Source organism: Kryptolebias marmoratus, linkage group LG4 (genome assembly GCF_001649575.2).
Source record: "Kryptolebias marmoratus isolate JLee-2015 linkage group LG4, ASM164957v2, whole genome shotgun sequence".
NCBI classification, from domain to species: Eukaryota; Metazoa; Chordata; class Actinopteri; order Cyprinodontiformes; family Rivulidae; genus Kryptolebias; species Kryptolebias marmoratus.
This window is the reverse complement of record NC_051433.1, coordinates 15,657,066-15,677,958: the sequence shown is the minus strand read 5'-3', so window position 1 is coordinate 15,677,958 and position 20,893 is coordinate 15,657,066. Positions and strand designations below refer to the sequence as shown.

At 45.5% G+C, this 20,893-nt stretch overlaps 2 protein-coding genes across 5 annotated transcripts in view; one reads left to right on the top strand and one right to left on the bottom strand.

Moving 5' to 3' along the window:
- The window catches only part of LOC108235704 (low-density lipoprotein receptor-related protein 1), a 90,031-nt gene that overhangs the window by 62,702 nt on the left and 6,436 nt on the right, over window positions 1–20,893 (top strand). For all 4 annotated transcript variants that reach the window (XM_017415862.3, XM_017415861.3, XM_017415860.3 and 1 more), the window contains 42 exons: window positions 559–699; window positions 917–1,042; window positions 1,168–1,299; window positions 1,418–1,552; window positions 2,500–2,629; window positions 2,737–2,863; window positions 2,983–3,134; window positions 4,070–4,194; window positions 4,276–4,650; window positions 7,673–7,862; window positions 7,948–8,152; window positions 8,561–8,753; window positions 9,496–9,621; window positions 10,455–10,583; window positions 10,673–10,792; window positions 11,684–11,797; window positions 11,880–12,029; window positions 12,196–12,318; window positions 12,411–12,527; window positions 12,705–12,833; window positions 12,971–13,093; window positions 13,210–13,350; window positions 13,833–14,020; window positions 14,109–14,292; window positions 14,371–14,456; window positions 14,552–14,671; window positions 14,805–14,992; window positions 15,984–16,189; window positions 16,275–16,463; window positions 16,544–16,692; window positions 16,787–16,880; window positions 17,367–17,483; window positions 17,572–17,691; window positions 18,185–18,307; window positions 18,401–18,526; window positions 18,610–18,726; window positions 19,351–19,457; window positions 19,539–19,668; window positions 19,755–19,877; window positions 19,962–20,084; window positions 20,456–20,596; window positions 20,670–20,807. In XM_017415862.3, coding sequence (XP_017271351.1) covers window positions 559–699; window positions 917–1,042; window positions 1,168–1,299; window positions 1,418–1,552; window positions 2,500–2,629; window positions 2,737–2,863; window positions 2,983–3,134; window positions 4,070–4,194; window positions 4,276–4,650; window positions 7,673–7,862; window positions 7,948–8,152; window positions 8,561–8,753; window positions 9,496–9,621; window positions 10,455–10,583; window positions 10,673–10,792; window positions 11,684–11,797; window positions 11,880–12,029; window positions 12,196–12,318; window positions 12,411–12,527; window positions 12,705–12,833; window positions 12,971–13,093; window positions 13,210–13,350; window positions 13,833–14,020; window positions 14,109–14,292; window positions 14,371–14,456; window positions 14,552–14,671; window positions 14,805–14,992; window positions 15,984–16,189; window positions 16,275–16,463; window positions 16,544–16,692; window positions 16,787–16,880; window positions 17,367–17,483; window positions 17,572–17,691; window positions 18,185–18,307; window positions 18,401–18,526; window positions 18,610–18,726; window positions 19,351–19,457; window positions 19,539–19,668; window positions 19,755–19,877; window positions 19,962–20,084; window positions 20,456–20,596; window positions 20,670–20,807 — 6,072 coding nt within the window. The remainder of the gene's footprint in view (window positions 1–558; window positions 700–916; window positions 1,043–1,167; window positions 1,300–1,417; window positions 1,553–2,499; window positions 2,630–2,736; window positions 2,864–2,982; window positions 3,135–4,069; window positions 4,195–4,275; window positions 4,651–7,672; window positions 7,863–7,947; window positions 8,153–8,560; window positions 8,754–9,495; window positions 9,622–10,454; window positions 10,584–10,672; window positions 10,793–11,683; window positions 11,798–11,879; window positions 12,030–12,195; window positions 12,319–12,410; window positions 12,528–12,704; window positions 12,834–12,970; window positions 13,094–13,209; window positions 13,351–13,832; window positions 14,021–14,108; window positions 14,293–14,370; window positions 14,457–14,551; window positions 14,672–14,804; window positions 14,993–15,983; window positions 16,190–16,274; window positions 16,464–16,543; window positions 16,693–16,786; window positions 16,881–17,366; window positions 17,484–17,571; window positions 17,692–18,184; window positions 18,308–18,400; window positions 18,527–18,609; window positions 18,727–19,350; window positions 19,458–19,538; window positions 19,669–19,754; window positions 19,878–19,961; window positions 20,085–20,455; window positions 20,597–20,669; window positions 20,808–20,893) is intronic.
- On the bottom strand, window positions 4,648–6,345 carry LOC112450503 (delta-type opioid receptor). Its single transcript, XM_025005859.2, has 2 exons — window positions 6,143–6,345; window positions 4,648–5,902 (listed from the first exon to the last, which is right to left on the bottom strand). The coding sequence occupies exon 2, from the start codon at window positions 5,872–5,874 to the stop codon at window positions 4,852–4,854; it is 1,023 nt and encodes a 340-aa protein (XP_024861627.1). The 5' UTR covers window positions 5,875–5,902; window positions 6,143–6,345; the 3' UTR covers window positions 4,648–4,851.

Here is a 20,893-nt window from a genome sequence, read left to right as displayed (position 1 = left end):
CCGAGGGACACGGTCGAACGCCTTCTCCAAGTCCACAAAACACATGTAGACTGGTTGGGCGAACTCCCATGCACCCTCAAGGACCCTGCTAAGAGTATAGAGCTGGTCCAGTGTTCCACGGCCAGGACGAAAACCACACTGCTCTTCCTGAAATTATTATTACAAACATAAATAAATGTGAATGTAGCTTCTTCTTGTTTGACTGTTAAACTGCTGCTACTAACCCAGATCCTGCTACTGGTAGACTTTATAACCAGTTCAACAGGTTTTCAATAGTCTTTCTCTATTTTTACATAGTTTTATTATTTTTATTACTTATTGCTGCAATATTGTGATGATTGTTGTGATGATGTACTGATTACCTAATGTTTTGCAGTCACCTTATTATTATTTTTCATTTTATTTCTACTTATAGTATAATTACTACACCCACAGAGACTTGAATACCTCATTTTTTAATTACCTTATGTTTCCATTACTAGATAATTTGACAAATCCTGAAAGTTTTGTCTTCTGTTTCGTGGATTTGTAATGAAACTCCATCATCTGTACGATTAGGAGATAAGTTGTGGTGGGCCGATCAGGGTTCTGACCAGATCGGAACCTGTGACAAAAGCGATGGTGGCAACTGGAAAGTCCTGAGGAACAGCACGTCACCCATGATGCACATGAAGATCTACAATGAAACTGTGCAGAAAGGTTTGTTGTTGGTGTTTTTCTTTCAGTTTATACAGCATTTGTTTTTTGTTAAACTGCTTTTTGGGGGGGGGGTGAGAGAAAATCCATCTTTGTCTCCTTGAAAGTCTGATTTGAAGGCTGCACGAAGAATGTTTATGTAAAGCGCGTCTGTTTATGCCCGCGTTACTCATCTTTGATTTGTTTTTGCGTATTTGTCCTTGCGTGTTTGTGTTCCCAGGCACCAATCTGTGCAGCAATAACAACGGAGACTGTTCCCAGCTGTGCCTCCCCACCTCCAAGACCACCAGAGCGTGCATGTGCACTGCAGGGTACAGCTTACGGACAGGGCAGCAGTCCTGTGAAGGTACAATATGTTCACACACAAACAAAAGCCTAGATTAACAAAAAAAAAAAAAAAAAGGCGGACGCAAATTCTAGAGAAGTGTTCCAAGTAAATAAAGATCCCGTGTTTGTGTTTGTCTGCTTCAGGTGTAAGCTCGTTCCTTTTATATTCGGTGCACGAAGGCATTCGTGGTATTCCTTTGGATCCGTCAGACAAGTCTGACGCCCTGGTACCTGTCTCCGGCACCTCACTGGCTGTGGGAATCGATTTCCATGCTGGTAAGGCTTTGGACAGTGTTTTTCCTCAAGCTCCTAAAAAAGCTGGAGATTCCCAAGTTTGGTGTTTTTTTTAATTATATAACCAAAAAAAAAAATTACTTTTTTTTTTCCCCCACAGACAATGACACCATCTACTGGGTGGATATGGGCCTCAGTACCATCAGCAGAGCCAAGAGAGACCAGACCTGGAGGGAAGATGTGGTGACAAATGGCATTGGAAGAGTAGAAGGCATCGCTGTTGATTGGATAGCTGGTAAGAGGCACCGGAGACATAAACAACACACAATGCACTGCAAAGAAACAGTTAGAACACTGTAAAATGTAAATATTTAATATAAGGATTAGTTGGAAATAATCTTATAAACACAACATATCAAATTTTGGTGGAAAAAAAAAGTTTTCACTTGGAAAAAAAAAAATGTAGGATTTGCTTTCATTTGATGTTTGCTGCTGACTGTATTTTAAAAGTTGGGTCAAAAAGTGCAAAAAAAAATCTATTAGCACTCATACTCCCTACCTGATTTATAATGGATATTTGAAAAAGAAAATGTCTGGAACGTTCTTAAATATCTTTTTGAAGGAGCGTCTAGGAGTCTTTTAAAAGCAAACATGGAGAGGAGTTTTGTATTTGCTGAAAAAAGCTGTGGGATAAAAGTTTAGCAAATAAAAAAAAAACAACATTTTACAGCATCAAATCATGTCTTCATTTTACAAGATATAAGACGAGATAAGTGAAGTTACAACACTGTTGAGTGAAACACATTTAAAATGAGTGGAAATGACTTTGATTGCTGAAGGCATCTAAAAACCATCCTGACTGAGTCCGGGTCACTGCTGCATCTTCAGATGCAGGAGGAAACTCTGTAATGCAAGAAGTACTGATGCTTATTTAGGAGTCTGTTTCATGCAAGACAGATAAACTCAGAGGTGAAGCTTCAGATGAATCAGAAAACATTTGTGTTCTGATGGGTAAGAATCTGAGATTTTACTTGTAAACCACTCTTAGTTGTACAGAAAAGAATGACCACCCAGCGTGTTGTCAGCCACTCTCTGCAGGTTCTCTAACAGCCGTGGTTTTAGTGGTTTTAGTTGCTAAAGTGACCTAAAGAACAAAGAACAGGCAGTCATTTCCCCAGCAGCACAGGATGAAGACACTCCACCTACAGCATGCTTCACCTCTCCTCCTCTGAACCTAAACAGGAAACATCTATTGGACAGACCAAGGTTTTGATGTAATTGAGGTCGCTCGACTGAATGGTTCCTTCCGCTACGTGGTGGTCTCCCAGAGCCTGGACAAGCCTCGCGCCATCACCGTGCATCCCGAGAAAGGGTGAGGGGGAACAACGCCGTGCTTGTTTGGCTCTGACCTCTAATTTCTCTCAGTATCGATTGCGGAGGAAGTTACCGCGGCGCCCGTCTTTGTGTTTGTGCACGCAGCTACCTGTTCTGGACCGAGTGGGGCCAGTACCCCCGCATCGAGCGGTCTCGCCTGGACGGAACGGAGAGGGCCGTCCTGGTCAATGTCAGCATCAGCTGGCCCAATGGGATCTCCATCGACTACGAGGTAATGAACCATAACAGACCTTTTTTTTAAAAAAATTGATATCACTTATCTATAATGCAGGGAGAGGAAATAGCCTTCAAATATCATCATCATCATCATCAGCTTGTGTTTGCATGTAGGAGAGTCTGCTGTACTGGTGTGATGCCCGGACAGACAAGATTGAGCGCATTAACCTGGAGACCGGGGAGAACAGAGAGGTGGTTCTGGCCAGCAACAACATGGACATGTTCTCTGTGTCTGTGTTTGAGAACTACATCTACTGGAGTGACAGGTCAGACTTACATCAGCTGCTCGGTCTTAGCATTGCCCTCTGACAAAAGGATGATCATTTTACAGATATTGACCTAAATTGTAGCTGAGAGTCATTCCTAACACATATTGTGAGGGCGAACAGACTGCAAAAAATCTTGGTTTAAAGTTTTGCTTATATGATTGTTTCAAGTTAACTCTTTCTGTCTGTTAGCAAACTATCTCATGAATCACTGGAAAAACTTTAATGAATCTGTCAGGAAATAATCACTGGACGTGCATCTACAACTGATTAACTTTTGGAGCCAACCCAATTCAAGATGGCTGCCACAGCTAACCCACCTTAGAAAACATCAAAATGGCTATAAATCAGTCAATTTTACAAATATTGAGCTAAAATTTGTTAAGGTTGTAGCTGACAGTCATTCACAACACATACTCCTAATGCTACGAATCATGCCTTGTCTTTGGTTAAAAGTTAAGCATTAAATATTGGCGTCAAACCTGTTTGTCTGTTAGCAAAATATCTCATGAACTAATGAATAGATTGTAATGAAACTTTCAGAAGGTAATCCTTGAATGTATATCTACAACCTAATAACTTTTGGAGTCAGTTCAATTCAAGATGGCCACCCCAGCTAACTGACATTAGCCAACAAAAAAATGGCTACAACTCAATCAGTTTAACAGATGTTGAGCTAAAATTTAAAGTGGTAGTAGCCGAGAGTCATTCGCAACACATACTCTGAGCGTGACTTTGTGTGATGTTGAATGAGATAGTGGATAATGCTGTTTTCAAGGTTTGACGAAAATAACTACAACCAAGTCATTTTTCAGTTTTTAGTCTAAAACTCTGGCATGAAAGGTGATATGCGTTCCTTCGAGGAAAGCTAAGCCTTTAACTCTTTATATCTTTGAGTCTGAGGCTCTGTTAAAATGCTGTCTGCGCTCAAACAGGACTCATGCTAACGGCTCCATTAAGAGAGGCAGCAGGGACAATGCGACAGACTCCGTCTCTCTGAGGACTGGCATTGGAGTTCAGCTCAAAGACATCAAGGTTTTTAACAAGGCCAGGCAGCAAGGTGAGCAAACGCCGAGGAGCGTTGCAGGTTTGGGATCTATACAGTATAAACACGATGTGGGTGCTGTGTGTGTGTTCACAGGAACAAACGTGTGCAAAGTCAACAACGGGGGGTGTGAGCAGCTCTGTCTCTACCGCGGCAACGGGCAGCGCACGTGCGCCTGCGCTCACGGCATGCTGGCCGAAGACGGCCGCGGCTGCCGCGACTACGACGGCTACCTCCTCTACTCGGAGCGCACCATACTCAAGAGCGTCCACCTGTCGGACGAGAACAACCTGAACGCTCCTATACGGCCATTCGAAGACCCCGAGCACATGAAGAACATCATCGCGCTCACTTTTGATTACAGAGGAGGCGGAGGGAGAGGAGCTAACCGCATCTTCTTCAGCGACATCCACTTTGGAAACATCCAGCAGATCAGTGACGACGGATCGGACCGCAAAACCATCGTAGAGAGTGAGTTTTTCCACCTGTGCGATTCATATGTAGTCGGTCAGCTCAAAGCGCAGCCAGTTCCCCGCTCCCAGCAGACACGAGGCCTGTCATGCGCCAAGTTTTGTTTTTTCTTTCTTTGATAAACAAAAAGTAACACCAGCTTTAAAAATGATTTAAAATGATCATTTAGATTTCTGAAGGCAGTTTGTTCGTGTATTAGTGTCAGGCAGCAGACAGAGCCACGGCGACGGTTGTTTGTCTTTTCCTATTGAAGAGCCTCAGTAGATCCTGTCTGAACTTTTGAGACATGAGCACATAAAGGATGGGGTTTATCACAGTCGATGAGATGGACATGAAGCGTGCGAACACGCTGAAGGCGCCGTAACGAGGTGACGCTCCGGTTGCTCCTAAGCTCTCATCCGCCAGTAAGGTCAACGTGAGTCCGTAGGAGGGCAGCCAGCAGAGGGTAAAGGCCAGAACCAACATGGCTGTCGTCTGAGTCACTTTACTCTGGTAGCGCTCTACTTGAGGGGCCCTGCCGGCGTGTCGACCCCTGCATAGAAACACAAAGATGCCCCCGTACGCCACTGCAATGGTGACCAGTGGAAGGAAGAAGGCCGCGAGGAAGTGAACCAGTCCGTAGATCAACTGGTCCCTGCGAGACAGGAAGGCAAAGCAAGCAAAGCCATCACGGTTTTGCCGCGGTATTCCCACAGAGCGGAAAACCAACTGGGGAGCTCCCAGGCAGCAGGCTGGAACCCAGAGCAGCCCAGCCACCGCGGACACGTTGCGGACGGTGAGCAGCCTGTAAGCCCTGGTGGGCTTCACCACAGTCAGATAGCGAGAGACGGCCAGCGTGGCCAGAATAAAGGCGCTTGCCGAAGAGCAAGCTGACCCCAAGAAGCTCACCAGACGACACATGAAGTCCCCAAACGGCCACTCCTGCATGGCTATGGCGGCAGCTTGGAAGGGAAGCGTGAAGAGGAGGAGCAGGTCTGCAGCGCTCAGCGCCACCAGGAGGATGTCCGTCCCCGTTCCTGTCAAAGAGCCCTGGTTAGCTTGTCGAGTAGGTTGCCCCACTCTCCTCCACCGTGCACACAAGATCACCATCACCATGGTGTGACCGGTGACTCCCAGCGTCACAATCAGAGCGTCTAGAACTGGGACGAGAATCTGCTCCATGTTGGCGATCCCAGTGTTGCTGCTGTTCCCCAGCAGCTCCTCCGACTGTGCCGAGCTCAGCATCTTGTCGTCAGTCCGAATCAGAGCGACGCTGTTGAAAGACAAGTGCCAATTGTTTTGACAGTTTGCTTACCCAGTCGTAAAACTGCTGATAAAACATGTAGGAATGATTTGTCATAGAGCGGGTCAATAACACCGTTCTGAGAAATAACATCACGCAGATTTCCAGGTATTTAACCTCGACGATGTCTGTAATTACCACAAATTGCTTTCACGTCTATTCTCCCCTATTCCGAGTGGCATAATATAAAAAGCACAACCTTTCAGTCACCATAATTAGTGCTTTCCATGTGCTGTTTCTGAATGAAGTCTCATCAGTCCATCCAATCAGCTCCATTGAAGGCGAGGTACTTCCAGCTCCGTTCCTCCTGTTGGGATCAAATGAGAGCAGAGAGATTTCCTGTCACCTGAGAGCAGCTCCACATGAAATCTGAGTCAGGCACATTGGTCCACGTTCATCGTTCCTCCTCCCTCCAGGAGAGGAATCTCCTCAAACAGGTGGAAACAGGGGCAGACGGAGCGGGTGAATAGTTTAACAGAAAGCGAGGATGAATGACGAGTAAACGATAGGTGAACTCTGGACCGATCGTGACAGAGCAGCGCCGCAATGGGCTGGCCGGCTCTCTGTGGGCGGATCCAAAGCCGAACATTTAGGTTTTCCCATGCTGCACGGCTGCAGCTTCTTATCTGAAAGAATCTGCAGATTGTTGAGAAGTGCCGACCGCGATTGTGCATGTACAAAACTTACACAAATACTATAAGCAAACAAAAAAAAAGACAGTGAAGTAGTGTTTGCCTTCAAAATTTGGGTAATTATTGACTGCCAGCCTGATAGCAAACACTGAACTCCAATCACACCTAGTTCAGGTAACAGCCATAAATTCAGTGTTAGTTCAGCCATCATAAAGAGCCATAAATTGAGCTCATTTCTGCTATTGACAGCTACAGATTTATACAAACTAAGATAGGCATTAGGTCAACATCAGTGACAAGATGAGGTGAAGAAGGAAGAGTAGGAACAGAGTGCTGCAGCTACAGATTTACAACTCATTAGAAAGAGGAAATGGAGGAGAATGGATTTCATCTTTATCAATTTTATTGCGCTGTGATTTATGAGAAGCTGAGGGAGACTGTTTTTTGTTGTTGTTGTTGTTTTTTGTGTGCGTTGCTTGTTTTTGCTTCATTCAGATTCTCCTAGCTTGCGCCACATAAATGCTGATTCACGTCCGTGCTGTTGCACCAAAGGCTAAAGAGGCAGTGTTGAGTGCCTCACCTGGTGGTAAACCTCAGGGTTTGTTTTGGCCAGAGGTGTGACTGACTGAGATCATATCCAGTAACAGTAACAAGAAGGTGACTGTTATCGTTTACTTATTTTTGGAGCATTCCGGCTCCTTATAAAGCCCACGACTGCACGTATTTGTGAGCATGTATTGTTATTTAGCGGCAGGAGAGCTGTTTATTGTCTCCTGCTGCAGAACTTGGTGTTCCTCCATCTTGGCTCCCTTCTTGTGTGTTCTTTGGCCTCCCTGCAAGCAGGAAGCTCAACCTTCTCCTCATTTCAAAGCTGCGCAGCAGAAAAACGACCTCTATTCAAAGTGCGATGACAAGTAAAAGCCAAGCTGGTGACCTTTCCCTTGGCTAGTTGCTGCATAAATGCCTTCAGCTTCACATTGTTCTTTGTGAAACCTAACAGTTGTGTCCAGCAGTCAGCCAACACCTAACTGAGAGCAGACGAGACACACTCAGCCTTATAACGTGACCCTGGGTTTGACGGGTTTCTTTCCCTCTCGTCTGCTCCCAGATGTGGGCTCAGTGGAGGGTTTGGCGTACCACAGGGGCTGGGATATGTTGTACTGGACCAGCTACACCACCTCAACCATCACCCGCCACACTGTGGATCAGAGCCGCTGGGGGGCCGTGGACAGGAACACCGTGGTCACCATGTCTGGAGACGACCACCCGAGAGCCTTTGTCCTGGACGAGTGTCAGAGGTCAAATCTGGTTCATTCCTCTTCTTTTTTTCCCCCACATTTACATACAACTTGTTTCCTGAAACCTGTTCTCGTCATCCTGCAGCCTGATGTTTTGGACCAACTGGAACGAGCAGTCGCCCAGCATCATGCGCGCCACGCTGGCTGGCGCCAACGTCCTCGTGATCATCGGCACGGACATCAGAACCCCCAATGGCCTGGCCATAGACCACCGAGCGGAAAAGCTCTACTTCTCCGATGCCACGCTCGACAAGATCGAGCGCTGCGAGTACGACGGCAGCCGGCGATACGTGAGTTTCAGTCTCCTTCAGCTGTTTGTTGTTGCCTGCCATCCTGAGAGACGGACAGTCATGTAATTGCGTGTTTGATTGTCTGTCTGTTAGCAGAATATCTCATGAACCAGTGGACAGATTCTAATGAAACTCTCAGAAAGTAATCATTTGATGTACATCTACAACTGATTAACTTTTCATGTCAGTTTTTTTCAAAATGGCTGCCCCAGCCAACTGACCACAGCAAACACCTAAATGGCTATAACTCAGTCAGCTGTACAGATATTGAGCTAAAATTTGCCGTGGCGGTAGCTGAGAGTCATTCCTAACACAAACTTTTAATTCTAACAGATCATATAATAGCAAAACGCTCTTTTTTTAAGAGTCACCTCTGAGTCACAGTTGCGTTTCTACTTTCCCCGGCAGGTGGTGCTGAAGAACGAGCCGGTCCATCCGTTCGGCCTGGCCGTGTACGGAGACTACATCTTCTGGACCGACTGGGTCAGGAGGGCCGTGCTACGGGCCGATAAATACACGGGAGGAGACATGAAGGTGTTGCGCGCCGACATCCCCCAGCAGCCGATGGGTATCGTCGCTGTGGCCAACGACACGAACAGCTGTAAGTTTTCACACAGAATCCGGACTTAAGTGGCTGTGGGGAGTGTTGCTCTGTCTCGTCTGAAGCTTTGTTCAGTAAAATCCATCAAACTTTCACATTTATAATAATGTAATAAATGGTTTGAGATGGACTTATTTGCTCCGTCTACAATTGTGTTTATCCTCCTGAATCAATGCACACTTGAATTATTTTCTCCTTCATGTCATTCCCCTCAAGTTTCCTCATTTGTTGTACTATAATACTCTTCAATATCCACAACCCCTGCAAGCCAAGAGCTTGTTGTAACAGCTTCAGATCCAGATGATAATGAGTCGCGCTGAATGATGCACTCAGCTGAAGCAGAACCATTATCGTATTCATGCTGCCATGTATGTTAGCTGATCTGGATGCTCACGGATCAACACAGATTTATTTATAAAGCACATTTAGGAACAGCAGGAGTTGAGCCAAAGTGGTGCATGAATAAGTAGCAGATTATACATAAAAAAAGACAACAAAACAAAGACTACACAGTCATCTTGTGAACAAAAAAGCAATAGAACAGCATCTAATATCGTACATTTAGAGCCGAATATGAAGTACGCTGTAGAAGGAAGAGCAGAAAGATGAAATTACAATAAAAAGAAGTGAATAGGCCTAAAGACAGGGAGCCGAATCGATGTGTGAGCTGATGTGTCAGTGTGCAGAAACAGAAACCATCTCCTACAGGGTTTTCTTTCTCACTTTTCTCCCGTTGGCGCAGGTGAGTTCTCCCTGTGTCGCTTCAACAACGGAGGCTGTCAGGACCTCTGCCTGCTGACCTCTGAGGGGAGGGTTACCTGCAGTTGTCGTGGCGACCGGAAGCTTCTGGAAGACAACACCTGCACTGGTAATAGAAGATTTTATACAAAAAAAAAGTCACTTAAAGATGATGCAGCTTGGTTCGTTGTCATAAACTTCCGAAAGAGTTTGAGGCTAATCAGACATCACTGGTGTCTGAGCCTGGAGTTGTTGGACACGTCTTAAAGTGGTTTGTGATTCTGCTTTATCTTTCTAAAATGGAATATCCAAATTGTCTTTTTATTTTCTGTTGTGGATTATTGAGATATAATTTAAATAAAGACGTTCAAACTGAGGTGTTAGAGCTAAAACAAGCAGAATAGCAGCTAACAGCTAAAAGGAGTAAAACCCTAGTTAAAAAATTAAAGATGCTAATTGCTAGCTTAAATTCACGAGTAGCAAAATGCTGGCTAAAATTAGCAAAACATTAGCTAAATGTAGCAATAGACTAGCTAAATGCTGAAACTAGCAAAACAGTAGCTAGAAGCTAAAAGTATCAAAATGCTAGCTTAAAGCTAAAAGTAGCAGAATGATAGCTAAAAGTGAAATGTAGCATTAGCCTAGCTAAAAGCTAAAAGTAGTATAGGAAGAAAAATAGCATATAGTGAAGCAGATTTCAAAAAGAACAATTTTTTTGAAGGAGCTGAAGAGATCTCGATGTATTTCTAAGCCAGAAAGTATTTGCTAAAAAAGTTAAATCTAAACGTAAAATATGAAAGCTACATCTCCCATCTCCCATCTCCTGAACGAGCTGAACAAACAGAATGACTAAAGTAGCGCAGGAAAACCTTCACGTGACGGCTTCATACAAATAAAGTGAATTTGTTTGCGGCGGCAGAGTCAGGTTTTGAATCGATCCCTGTTCCTGTGTGTGCTCCTCAGGAGCCAACACCACCTGCAGCAGCATCGATGAGTTCGAGTGTGGAAACGGAGACTGCATCAACTACACGCTGACCTGTGACGCCAAGGCTCACTGCAAGGACAAGTCCGACGAGAAGCAGTCCTACTGTGGTGAGTGAAATCGTACATTATTCTTTTTCTTTTTTTAAATTTGTATTTCTGATGGTTGAAAACGGGAGTGCATCTCGTCTGGTTTTCAGCCAACCGTGTGTGTAAGAAGGGCTACAAGCGGTGTGTGAATGGGCGCTGTGTGGCCCTCAGCTCCTGGTGCAACGGGCAGGATGACTGCGGAGACAACTCGGATGAAGTTTTCTGTAACGGTGAGTCGAGTCGCCTTTGTGTCATGCTTGTTTAACCAGCCGAGTCTGTGAATCAACATAAAGAGATCCATTAATTCAAAGGTTACAAAACCGTTTACATTGCAGCAGCAGCATCCCGTTTAGGCTTTGATCTGAAGAGCTCCTGTTTCTTTTCTTACCACCTGTGTCTTTAACTCTTTGATTCAATGAAATTTAAGGCTGATCTGCTTTTTAAATTGAAACTAACCAAGCCGTCCTAAATGCTCAGCCTCTCCTGATTGTTCATTTTGTTCATTCAAAGCTTTGGTTTCTAAAGAAGCTGTTCCTTCATTCCTTAAAAAAAAAAACAAATTAGCCACTATGCAGGCAGTAATGTGATATCGTTAAACAGAACAACAAAAGCCTTGACTACACACTGCCTATTTATCGCTCACTGACGAAACACTAAAGGTGGGCGATAATGAATTTGCCTGTGTGTGCACATGTTGGTCTGTCAGCAAAATATCTCCTGGCCTACTGGATGAATTTTATTAAAACTCTTGGAAAGTAATCACTGGATGCATATTTACAACTGATTGCCTTTTAGAGTCAGTTTGATTCAAGATGGCCACCCCAGCTGACCGACTGTAGCAAACACAAAAATGGCTGTAACTCAGTCAGTTTTACAGCTACTGAGCTAAAATTTGTTGTGGTAGTAGCTGAGAGTCATCCCCAAAAGTGCTAATAGTTTGCTCAAGATTTTGGTTTGTCTTCCAAAGTGGGTTTTCTAACTCATGACATGGTTCACAGTCACTCAAATCTAAATCTAACTCTTAAAATGAAAAATGAAGCAAACGTCTATCACTAAAAAAACAATTCATATTTTAGATACTGATTGATCCGACCACCATCTCTTTCTCTCCTGTGTGACAGCCACGCTGTGCGCAGCCAACCAGTTCCAGTGCCGAGACGGAAGCTGCATCTCCAACTCCAGCAAGTGTAACCAGAAGGTGGACTGCGAGGACGCCAGCGACGAGATGAACTGCTGTAAGTGACAACGCCCGGCTTGTTTTCATTTTACCGAGTCGACTCTTCGCTCAGGGTCTGCTGCGCTTGTCTCTTTCTCCAGCTCCCACGGACTGCTCCTCTTACTTCCACCTGGGAGTGAAGGGAGTGATATTTCAGAAGTGCGAGTTCACCACGCTCTGCTACGCACCCTCGTGGCTGTGCGACAAATCCAACGACTGCGGCGACAACTCGGATGAAAATAACTGCGCTGGTATTTTTAACGCGACATCCACTGGCTGAACTTACATGCTTTATTCTTTTGAACTAAGAAATTGTAGTATAGGATGTAATTTCTTCTTGAAACACGTAACAACATGGATGAAACGATCTTCATGCTGAACACACTCTTATTAACCCCCGCTCTGTCACTCCATCAGGCGTCTGGAAAACAAAGTGTCCGACGCCTTTCTTCGCCTGCCCCAGCGGCCGCTGCATCCCCACCAGCTGGACCTGCGATAAGGAGAACGACTGTGAGAACGGTGCTGACGAAGCTCACTGCGGTAAGGAGGGGGACGAAGCCGAACGCGGCAGACGTTCGCTTTGTTTTGCTGCTGGAACGTGGCCCCTCATCCAGCCTTTTTGCTCCCTTTAGATAAGTCCTGCTCAGCCACCCAGTTCGAGTGTGGAAACCACCGCTGCATTACCAGCCGCTGGGTGTGCGACGGTGAGGACGACTGTGGCGACGGCTCCGATGAGGACAGCAATTGCAGTAAGTTTTGGAGACGAACCTTTCAGTCGAAACAAATAAAGGCGCAGTTGACGCAGATACATAGATAAAAGCAGAGCTGTGTGCACAAAAACGTGATATTTTAAATGATTTTCTCACTTTAAACAATTATATCTTGAATAAACCTGTCTGATTTATTTATTTTTTCTTTCATCCCAGAGAGTAAAACCTGCAGTCCCGACGCGTTTCACTGTCCTGGATCGCACGTGTGCATTCCTCAGCGCTGGACGTGTGACGGCGACAAAGACTGCCCTGATGGAGCCGATGAGAGCGTCAAAGCTGGCTGCGGTGAGTTCAAGCTGAGGCCGAACATGTTCAAAAAGGACTTTAATCCCTCTGAGAAACAGACAAGGAGCTTTACCGCACTACTGGAGGAAAAAAAAAAAATATTTATATCAATTTCCCACCAAATCTCTCTGTCTCAGTGTTCAACGACACGTGCAGCAGCGACGAGTTCATGTGCCAGAACCGACAGTGTATTCCCAGACACTTCGTGTGTGACCATGACAGCGACTGCAGCGACGGCTCAGACGAGTCCCAGGAGTGTCGTAAGTGACCCCTTATCTCCTGTAGGCCAGTGTTGAAAGGCTCCACCCTTATCCTCGCACTTCATCTGTACCATTTGTTGTTATTATCTCCCTGCGTGTGCTGCTCGTCTCCACAGTGTATCAGACGTGTGGACCCAACCACTTCCGCTGCGACAACGGCCGATGTCTCATGCACAAGTCTTGGGAGTGTGATGGAGAGTTTGACTGCCACGATCACTCAGATGAAGCACCGAAGAACCCTCGCTGCAGCAGCTCAGGTGAAATGCACATAAAAGCTGTTTTTATTTATGGCTCTAAACAATCGAATCATCGGTCAAACTTAATCACATTTATCTTACATTTGAAGCTTCTGAATAACTCAGAAATCAGAATTCTCTACAGCCTTTCAGCATTTTATCTTTCATCATTTTTAGTGCTTTTAAGTCTGTACCTTCATGCAAACAACTGCAATTCCAAAACTAAATTATTATATTATTTTTTGGATGCTAAAAGAAAGCAGAGAAACAACAAACCAGCAGGACAGAAAACAGACGTGTTGGAGGCACATCCATATAAATAAATCTGTCAGTGAACATTAGAGACAGTCAGACCTTTAAAAAAGGGAATAAAAAGGATCTCTACTTATTTTTTGGCTTAAGGAAAGCTCTCTGAACAGACTAGAAATAATTTCAGAGGTTTTGAAATTTTATCTACCTGACTTCACCTGTTTTTCATTTCTTCTCTTTCTTTCGCTGAACAGAAAGTCAATGTAATGACACGATGTACAGCTGCACCAATGGAAACTGCATCAACGAGACGCTGCTCTGCGACCTTAAAGACGACTGCGGCGACGGTTCTGATGAGCTGAACTGCGGCATTAATGAGTGTTTGAACACCAAACTGAGTGGCTGCTCCCAGATGTGTGAAGACCTGAAAATAGGCTTTAAGGTAAGTGAGCAGCATTTACACCCAGACAAGTGTGTAAACCGAGCAGCCCGGCCTGTTGCTTTACCTCTGTCGCTTTGCCTCCTCACAGTGCAGATGCCGCCCTGGTTTCCGTCTGAAAGACGATGGGAAGACGTGTGTGGACGTGGACGAGTGCACGACCACCTATCCGTGCACGCAGCGCTGCATCAACACACACGGCAGCTTCCGCTGTCTGTGCGTGGAGGGCTTCCTGCTCAGTCCTGAGAACCCAACCATATGCAAATCCATTTCTGGTAAGGAAAACGACAGATTGATGACAGCCAGCCACGAGTTTGAGGTCAGTCTCCTCATGTGTGATATTCCCCCTGCAGACGAGGAGCCATTCCTCATCTTCGCCAACCGCTATTACCTGAGGAAGCTCAACTTGGACGGCTCCAACTACACTCTGCTCAAACAGGTGAGAGCTGCTAATCTGTTTGATGTGCGTGGACGACCTGGAAACCGTCCTGCAGGAGTTCATCCAAAACTAATGCAGCTCCTGTGCTTTGACAGGGATTAAACAACGCCGTCGCTCTGGACTTCGACTATCGGCAGCAGATGATTTATTGGACAGACGTGAACACGCAGGGCAGCATGATCCGACGGATGCACATCAACGGCAGCAATGTTCAGGTGGGTGCTGATAACACCTGGCTGCTTTCAACACTGATATTCATCTTTATGTGTGTGTGTGTGTGTGCCTGGCACAAGTATTTGAATCCTCCTCTGACACCCAGAAATGATTTTCTGCTCGCCTTTTTTTCAGGTCCTTCACCGCACATTGCTCAGCAACCCTGACGGTCTGGCAGTGGACTGGGTGGGAGGAAACCTGTACTGGTGCGATAAGGGACGAGACACTATTGAGGTGTCAAAGCTGAACGGAGCGTACCGGACGGTTCTGGTCAACAGCGGTCTGAAGGAACCACGTGCTGTCGCTGTGGATGTGCGCTATGGGTAAGAACGATATTGACAAAATGCACCTTTATTTATTTTCATTTTGTTTGGCTACTCTGATGATTACAGTACGGTGGTGCGTTAGAGCCACTCAGGAGAAAAAATAGAATATGGAAGTTTAGTTTAGTTTTTTTGTTTTTGTTAAATTAGAATGAAGGAAATAAAGCTTGCAATACCCAACTGTCTTTGTTCTGTTTTTTTATCATTAATATTGTATCCGAGGGTTATGGCTGCACTTCTACTAGGTTAACTACAAATTAACAAGCAGTGTTTTAGTTTGAACTCACAAAGCCCATTTCAATTCTTCAGAATAAAACTCTGAAACACATACACTGAGTATTGACTCAAACTTTCTGGCAGTCTATTCTGCAGTATCTGTCTTACTGAAGAACAATACTGTAAGCTATTTTCATGAGCTACAGACTTTTTAGGTTAGCACTCTCTATCCATCTTTGAGTCTTTTATTGTGAAGGGTTGAAACAAGGTCTGTGATTTCTACTGCAGCAGTGGGAGTAAACCACATCTTGGACTGGTTCCAATGAAATACTGCAAATCTTTTTGTGGTTAAGCCAGTAAAAGTGTACCATTGACCCCCATATACAATAATAATAACAACCAGAACAAATACAGCTTGGTTCAGGGGCACCGTGGGGTTCACTTCTTGCAGTTTAGTCTTGCAGAACAATTGTTTCCCCCCAACACTGTATATTTTCTAGCAATAATATTTCAACTTTGCGAATTTATTGTCAAAACTGGGAAACAAACAAGCAGAAAAATCTTCCTCCTCCATTTTTTTTCTTGTAGTGCAGCACCTCGAACATGTTTTTATTATTCTGCCTACTTTGCTACTGCCATTTAACATAAAATCAGTTTATATTAGACTTGCTTCTGTGGTGTTATGATTTTCAGCATGATTGAACTCCACTGTTTCCGTTGATAAGTATAAAACACAGTAGCACCAAAGCATATTAACACAGTTCACCCCTGACAGGTATTTGTACTGGTCCGACTGGGGGGACAACCCCCACATCGGGAGGATCGGGATGGATGGAACAAACAGGAGCGTTGTTGTCCAGGATAAGATCACCTGGCCCAATGGGCTGACCCTGGACTTCATCAACGACCGGGTCTACTGGGCCGACGCTCGAGAGGACTACATTGCGTTCGTCAGCATGGACGGAACCAACAGACACACAGGTCAGTGTTTTCACACCCGTCGACCCGCTCTTCCTGGTGTTTGCACTGACCTACAGGGTCCGTCTGTGTGTCTGTCCTCCTGCAGTCCTGACTCAGGATATTCCACACATCTTCGCCATGACTCTGTTCGAGGAGTACATCTACTGGACGGACTGGGAAACCAAGTCCATCAACAGGGTTCATAAAACACTGGGAACCAACAAGTCCATGCTGATCAGCACCCTGCACAGACCAATGGACATCCATGTTTACCATCCATACCGGCAGCCTGAAGGTATCAGCAAGTCACCCATAAACCGCATGTCCCCGTCTTATTTACGTCTTATTTACACTTCCTTTTTTTGACCCTATCAGTGTCAGGCCATCCATGCCAGACAAACAACGGAGACTGCAGTAACCTGTGCCTGCTCTCACCTGGAGGGGGCTACAAGTGTGCATGCCCCACGAACTTTTACCTAGCATCTGACGGCAGACAGTGTTTGTCCAACTGCACCGCGAGCCAGGCGAGTTTGCAGAAAACCCTTATTTTAGATATTTGCTTGCTTAAAAATGGTAATAAACAGAAGTTGTTTACACTTTTACCTTCTGTGCCTTTAGTTTGTTTGCAAAAATGACAAGTGCATTCCGTTTTGGTGGAAATGCGACACAGAGGACGACTGTGGGGACCGCTCAGACGAGCCTGCAGACTGCCGTACGTATCCAGAGTAACACTGCTGAGTCAGCATTCGCACTGTTGTTTTCCTGTTTACAGTTTATTCTGTTTTTTTCCAAACTACTTCAGCATACGTTGTGCTATTTTAACCATTCTTATATCAAAATATTCAGCTCAATTGACAATAGTGTTCTATGACTTCTAGTATTTGTAATTTTTACACTTTATGAATTATTATCTTTATTTAAAAAAATGTTCCCCTTAGAAATAGACTGAGTTTTTGTTAATTCCTTAAAAACATTGTTCTCTTCAGCATATTAGCTCTATTTTTGTCTTCTTGTGTTCCTTTTTGTGACTGCCTTGCTAATTTTAGCTTTTACATACAGTTTTACTGATTTTAGCCTCTGTTGTGCTTGTTTTGATTCATTTTTTCACTGTCACAGAAAAGGCAGTTTCTCTATTTTCTTTTTGATTGCTGGTTTGTCAGAATGTGATCATGAGGTGTGTGTGTAATTCTCCCTGTAGCTGAGTTCAAGTGCAAACCAGGTCAGTTCCAATGCGGCACCGGCATCTGTACCAACCCCGCCTACATCTGTGACGGAGACAACGACTGCCAGGACAACTCTGACGAAGCCAACTGTGGTGCGTACATCTACACGTTAATTAACAGTGAAAAATATGTATATCAGTACTAACCAATGTTCACTGAAGCTGTTTTTTTGTTTTCCAGACATCCACGTGTGCCTGCCGAGTCAGTTCAAATGTTCCCACCCTAATCGCTGCATCCCCGGTATCTTCCGCTGCAATGGGCAGGACAACTGTGGAGACGGAGAGGATGAGAAAGACTGCCGTAAGTCAACCCAGTCACTGCCGTTTCTTAAATAGCGCCAGTGCCGAGGCATCGTGTGACGTTCGGCTCATTTATATGAGCCCAAGATGAAGTTTGTCACCGGGGGACCATTTGGTTTGTGAATACTGTCCCAACATCTTATCAGCACACATGAACCTGATGAACTCTTTGATTCCCCGTCCCTCAGAGCATCTCTGCCTACTTTCACCTCTTTAGCAGTGTCCTCAGGTCAGATCATGTTGCATAATGTAAATACTGGGACATTTCCTGGGCGCAGACAGAGAAATCACAAACAATTGCTCAGTTGTTTTGTCTCAAGGTCGAAATTTGCATTTTTACACTTTTAACTAGAAAACTCCAATTATAACAAAATGTTGCCAAAATGCAGTAGAGCCAATTATTTGTTGTTTTTTCTTTTAAAATGTGAAGTCTGTGAGGAGGTAGTGGTTTGTTTTCCAGTAAATGGTTTAATGTGTGTGTGTTACCGTTGCAGCTGAGGTGACCTGCGCTCCAAACCAGTTCCAGTGTGCCATGAGTAAGCGCTGTATCCCGCGGGTGTGGGTGTGTGACCGGGACAATGACTGCATGGATGGTTCTGATGAGCCTGCAAACTGCAGTAAGAATACAACAGACAGGATCTGATCGGCTGTACGGATGTAAATCTGCAAACTCTCCTCGTGTTTAACCCATGAAATGCTCCGCGTTGCAGCTCAGATGACGTGCGGCGTGGACGAGTTCCGCTGCAAAGACTCGGGACGCTGCATCCCGGCTCTCTGGAAGTGTGACGGCGAATCAGACTGCGGTGACGACTCGGATGAACCCAAGGAGGAGTGTGGTAAGGAAAGCGCTGACGGAGGAGCCTAAGAAAGGAGGACTTTGACGTTGCGGCGACACTTGAACTGTTCTTCTTGTGCCCAGACGAGCGGACGTGCGAGCCGTACCAGTTTCGGTGTAAAAACAACCGCTGTGTGCCCGGCCGCTGGCAGTGTGACTACGACAATGACTGCGGGGACAACTCGGATGAGGAAAAGTGTGGTAGGTTCCCTCTGTCCTTCTTTGTTAGTGAAAGCACAGGCTGATCAAACGGCAATGATCACAGCTCCATATTTGTCTGAAAAACGGTGATTTTTAACTTTCTTTGGCCTTACATCCTGCTGTTAGCAAACGGTTTGGCAAAGATACTGACGAAGATAAAGATGAGAGAATTTCTTAAGTTAATGTAAAAAGTACTTAATAAAAAAACTGTTCTGTGGGCATGTTCTGTGGGCGTTTGCACATCTCACATCATCTCATGTCTGTTTTGCATTTCACATTGGCCCGTTGCTGTGAGCCAGAGGTAGGTGTTGTCACGTTTCAGATCAACCATAACCTAAACTACCCGGTCTTGTGTTTATCCCAGCTTTTTATCTGTTCTGCAAGCCTTTTTCCTCTTTTGTTAAACTCTGCAAGCTGTTCTCTTCCACCTTCTGTAGCATCACCATCTTTGTGCCCATTGAGATCATCCCTCTGATATGAGCTATCAGCACCTTTCCTTATTCAGTCTGCTCTGTTCCAATCTTTTCTTTTCCTAAAGCTTTTCCTCGTTACTTCCCTCGACTCTTTAGTTCTTCCTCAGCGATCCTCTCTCGGTCCTCTGAGCTCTTTGCTTTCCGTCCCCAGTGCCTCGGCAGTGTTCGGAGAGCGAGTTTTCCTGCACAAACGGCCGCTGCATCGCCGGGCGCTGGAAGTGCGACGGGGACCACGATTGTGTCGACGGCTCCGACGAGGTACCGCTCCGTCGGCTGTCAGCTTTGGAATTGGACACGCCAAGAGGTTCCCTCTGAAGTCATTGCTTTGTTTTTGTTCAGATTGGCTGTGATGTGAAGTGTGACAACGATCAGTTCCAGTGCAAAAACGGCCACTGCATTACCATCCGCTGGCGCTGCGACGCAGACGCCGACTGCATGGACGGCAGCGATGAGGAGAACTGCGACAGCGGTGGGGAGAGGAGACACTTCTTCGCTTCGCGTCGACCGAACTGTTTCTCTGCTGCTAATGGATGTGTTGTCCTTGCGGTGTTTCAGTGGGCAAGTACTGCCTCCAGCATGAGTTCCAGTGCAACAACTCTCTTTGCAAGCCGCGTCGCTGGATGTGTGATGGCGAGGACGACTGCGGAGACAACTCTGATGAGAACCCTGAGGAGTGCGGTGAGATTTCAGCTGTGTGTCATCCTTCCTTCTCACGTCGAGTCATTTCTCTTCCTAATGCTGCTCTCTTTGGGTCCTTTATAGTGAAATTCCAGTGTCCACCGGCTAGGCAGTTCCGCTGTCACAACGACAGGGTGTGTCTGCCGCTGTCAAAACGCTGCGATGGGGCGGACGACTGCGGGGACCAAAGCGATGAGCTCTACTGCCGTAAGTTGCATAAACAGAAAGCAAAAGTTTCAGTTCCTTTTCAGTATTACAAGAATTTTTATTTGTTACTACTTTTGTCAGATTCTAGTTATTTCTGTGACCATTGTGGGTTTTCCTTTCATTAAACGAGGGGTATCAACGATTTTGGCCACGTGTGTATCACATCATTTACAAGATCAAATCAATCAAATCAGCTACAACTCTGGCAGTTTTCATCATAATGATCTTAGTATAAAACCTTGGCAGACAGGCAGCAGGTGATAAGCATTCCTTTTGTTAGGGTTGTTAGGCTTTTGATTGCTGATTGGAAGCAGTTTTTATGACATGACGAGTGACGTAAAAGCTGATTATTGACCCGTGTTCTTTTCCAGCAACACTTCCTTTCACAACAGTTTGTCAAAAGAACGAGTTCCAGTGCTCCAATGGTCGCTGCCTCGACTCAGAGCTGGTCTGCGACCACTTCAACGACTGCGAGGACGTCGGCTCGGATGAGATCAGCTGCACTAAGAAAGGTGCGTTTCCTCACCGTGGCCTTCTGTCCGTTGTGTGTGGTTATCAGTAGTGACTGCAAGCTGTCTGTTGCAGAGTCGGGACCGGACGAATGCAGCCGTAACCTGGCGATGTGTGGAGACGGAGACGAAGGTCACTGTGTGATCAGCGGCCCCGTCTCCTTCTGCTCCTGCAAACCCGGCTTCCAGCGCAACGGGCAGAAAAGATGTGAAGGTACGGCTTTCTCCAAACTGACTTGGTTTGTTTCCTGTTGAACTTTTTTTTGCTTTGGCTGTAACGAGCTCCAACTCATGAAACCG

Bases quoted from the DNA above. Each gene is read 5' to 3' on its own strand.
- LOC112450503 (XM_025005859.2), bottom strand. From the start codon at position 5,874: ATGCTGAGCTCGGCACAGTCGGAGGAGCTGCTGGGGAACAGCAGCAAC.